The sequence below is a fragment of the Stegastes partitus genome, unplaced genomic scaffold, assembly GCF_000690725.1.
Source record: "Stegastes partitus isolate 25-593 unplaced genomic scaffold, Stegastes_partitus-1.0.2 Scaffold167, whole genome shotgun sequence".
NCBI lineage: Eukaryota > Metazoa > Chordata > Actinopteri > Pomacentridae > Stegastes > Stegastes partitus.
In genome coordinates this window covers 699145-702209 of record NW_007577898.1, presented here as the reverse complement: position 1 = coordinate 702209, position 3065 = coordinate 699145, and the positions used below count along the sequence as shown (strand labels likewise).

Here is a 3065-nt window from a genome sequence, read left to right as displayed (position 1 = left end):
CTCTTTACGTGGCCACATCCTGCTATGGAACAAGTTAAAGAGGTTTTTTTTCCCCCTGCAGACTTTTAAATCAACCAGACCACGGTGATATTACGGGTTTTTCTCTTGCGTGACAAGCCGGGAAACATGAGTAAGGTGGCACATGTATGACCGTGATGCAAGAGGATTTGACTTGCGGGAGGACACAATCTTCTTATTTATGTTGTGTGTGTGTGTGTGTGTGTGTGTGTGTGTGTGTGAGAGTGTGTGTCCCCTGACCCACTGTAATCCTGTGGTCTGCACTGTAATCCACACACACACATGGATCAGTGTCTGCCAAGAACACAAACTCAGGTCTAATGAAAGAGCGTATAATCTATCGCGAGCTGACCTTTACCGCCGACAGAGAAGCATGAACAGCACAGGAGGAAATCTTGTAAATACACATTCATGTTTATTACCATTTACTATTTACAGAAGACTATAGATCCATTAGACTTTTTTTTTTTTTTTTGACGTAGACTTCTCGTTTAAAACATTCATTTTTTGTTTTTTTCCACAATCGCTTTTTCTTGTCAAAAGAAAAAGTTGTTCATATCCAATAGTAACAACTGTACAAAGACAGCCTGGTAGGTACAATAATTTACTTAAAAACGGTTCTTATCTGAGTCAATGCAAATCATGTGACAACAAAAAAACAACAGCTCGAGAGTTCCCGTCGCTTTTCTTTTCTCCCCCCAACGGCTTGAGCTGAGCGACCACGAATGACTAGAGCTCGTATGTACATGCACTAAAGTGCTAGTGTTCAAAAGGCATGCAAATATTTGACTGATATTTGTACAACTGCCTTCCAAATATGCATAAGGTTTGTTGTCACCCATCGTCTTCTACGTGTCTACCGAGCCAAACATTCATCCCAACGTAAAAATAAATTAGCATCAGAAATGACATCATGTGTTTCCGCTTCAGACCCGATGAAGCAGAAGTTGTTGTTTTTTTTTCTTGTTGTTGTTGTTGTTTGTGTTGTCTTTCTTCTCCTTGACACTAAACAGAAAAGAGGAGCTTTAAAGGTTGGCAAAACAAAAAGAATGATATTATAAAAAAAAAAACTGATATAGACAGAACGAAAAAGAGAAATAAGAAAATGTAAACCCATGAGAAAAAGGTGTAAACGTATAAATGCAACAGCTGACCTACAGTTTGCACCTGAAAAAAGGTTCAGAATTGTTTCTAAAATATACATATATATGTATGAAGTACACATACGTATATATGTATACACACACGTGGGGTGATGAGTAACTCAAGTGTACAGGCACCTCTTATGGAAATGTGTTTTTTAGGTCTGTTTCTGTGGTTGTACAGTACATTCCAGGTTCTTCTGGTTCCTCGATGGTCAGCTGGTGCTACTGGGTGGATCCCCCACCGCCAGGCTCCGTCTCTGGGAGTCTCTAGATCGGAGGGGGAGGAGTTTCTGAGGTACTGGGTCTCTTCAGGCTGAGGTGGAGAAGGGTGAGAGGAGGTAGAGGAGGCCTCACGCCGGCTCCTCGCCCTCCAGGATGGTCCTCCGGTGTCCCGGCGGCGGGAAGGTGAACCTCCTCTTGGAGCCCTCGCTCCACTTGGGGGAGGAGGAAGGGGAGCGGGCGGCCCAGCGCGACGGGGGTCGGCGGTTGGCCGGGCGGGCCGGTCTCAGGAAGCAGGAGTCCAGCGGCGGAGCCACCGGAGAGCGAGGCAGGTCCTGCCAACGACAAGGAGGCGTCAGAGAGAGGGAGGAGAAAGGAAACGAGGCCAGTGCCAGCGGAGGAAAACAAGTGAACAAAGTGAATGAATGAAATGAAGTGAGAGGACAGTGAGCAGGGGCCAGATGAATAAATGATGAGCACAAAAAGCAGATGTAAGGAACAATGTCAAAGAAAAGATGTCAGTGTACCAGGAACCGTCCTGTTTTTGGGAGATATGTCATGTATCTCATGATAATCCTGTTGATTCAGTTCTACTTTCTACAAGCATGATTCCAAATTAGTGGCAGTTCATTAGTTACACTTGTTCAATTTAACCCTTTACTTAACCTTCTGAACCCCAAAAGGCACAAATGACGACATCTATTAGATCCAGAAAGTGTAAAAAAAACAGAAAGAATCATCACATCTTCAACTTTCTCTCTTAGGTTCAAATTATATTTAGAATCGGCAAAATCAAAATCACCAAAACACAAACCAACTGCACCAGATTCTGTAAAAAAACAAAAAATCTTGATGCAACTAAGAAGCTATGATTCACTCAGCAGCGAGCAACAGTGACGGGACAGAAATCCATCCTGCAGCCAGTGTTTACACAAAGCACAGAGGAGACAAGCATGGAAACACATGAAAAAGTTTTAAAATATCTCTACTATGGAGACTCGCCATTTATTTCCAGTGTTTGTATCACATGTGCGCACTTGGAAAAATGGTTCACATGTTGGTTCTATATAAATATTCAAAGAAGTTGTATTTATTTGATGATTTCTGACTTTATACCTGAACCCCACTGCAGAGAAGACATTTGGAAGTTCTCTCTCCTTCTAGTCATGGTTGTGCTGTTTCCATTAGAGGTGCAGGACTTTATATTGCAGTGAAAGTGAACCCACAGTGAGTAAAAATGTAACCGGATCAAAAGAAGCACCAATCCTGATCAGGACTGTGTCATAATAAAACAGCAAAAAGAGCAGGGGTAGAGATTTTTTTTTTTTTTGTCGTTTTCCAGAGAACTTCATGGAGTATATCTCAATATGAACTTAGGACCTGCTACACGACGTAAAAGTCAATAAAATTCAATTGGTTTTACGAGCTCAGATGTCCTAATAAACATTTACTTCTGCATGTCAGACCCTAATGTGGCCTAAGCTGGGTTTACTGGGCTGCGTCAGAAAGGTGCTGATTCACCGTGAAGGTCATTTCTGTCGTATCACAGCGAACATGAGGCGCTGCTTCGTTCCTGAATCAAGTGAAATAGCTTTAAATAGATGCTGCACCACTGCCCCAAAGGTTTTATCTAATAACATGTAAACATAATAAACAAAAATAACTTGAACCTGAAGTAAAAAA

The 3065-nt window shown here is 42.2% G+C and overlaps 1 protein-coding gene across 1 annotated transcript in view; it reads right to left on the bottom strand.

Moving 5' to 3' along the window:
- Positions 1-411: 411 nt before the first annotated feature.
- mtcl1 (microtubule crosslinking factor 1) overlaps positions 412-3065 on the bottom strand; it is a 104288-nt gene continuing 101634 nt past the window's right edge. The window contains exon 15 of the mRNA XM_008279677.1: positions 412-1717. Within this exon, the coding sequence (XP_008277899.1) occupies positions 1514-1717 (204 nt within the window). The 3' untranslated portion in view covers positions 412-1513. The remainder of the gene's footprint in view (positions 1718-3065) is intronic.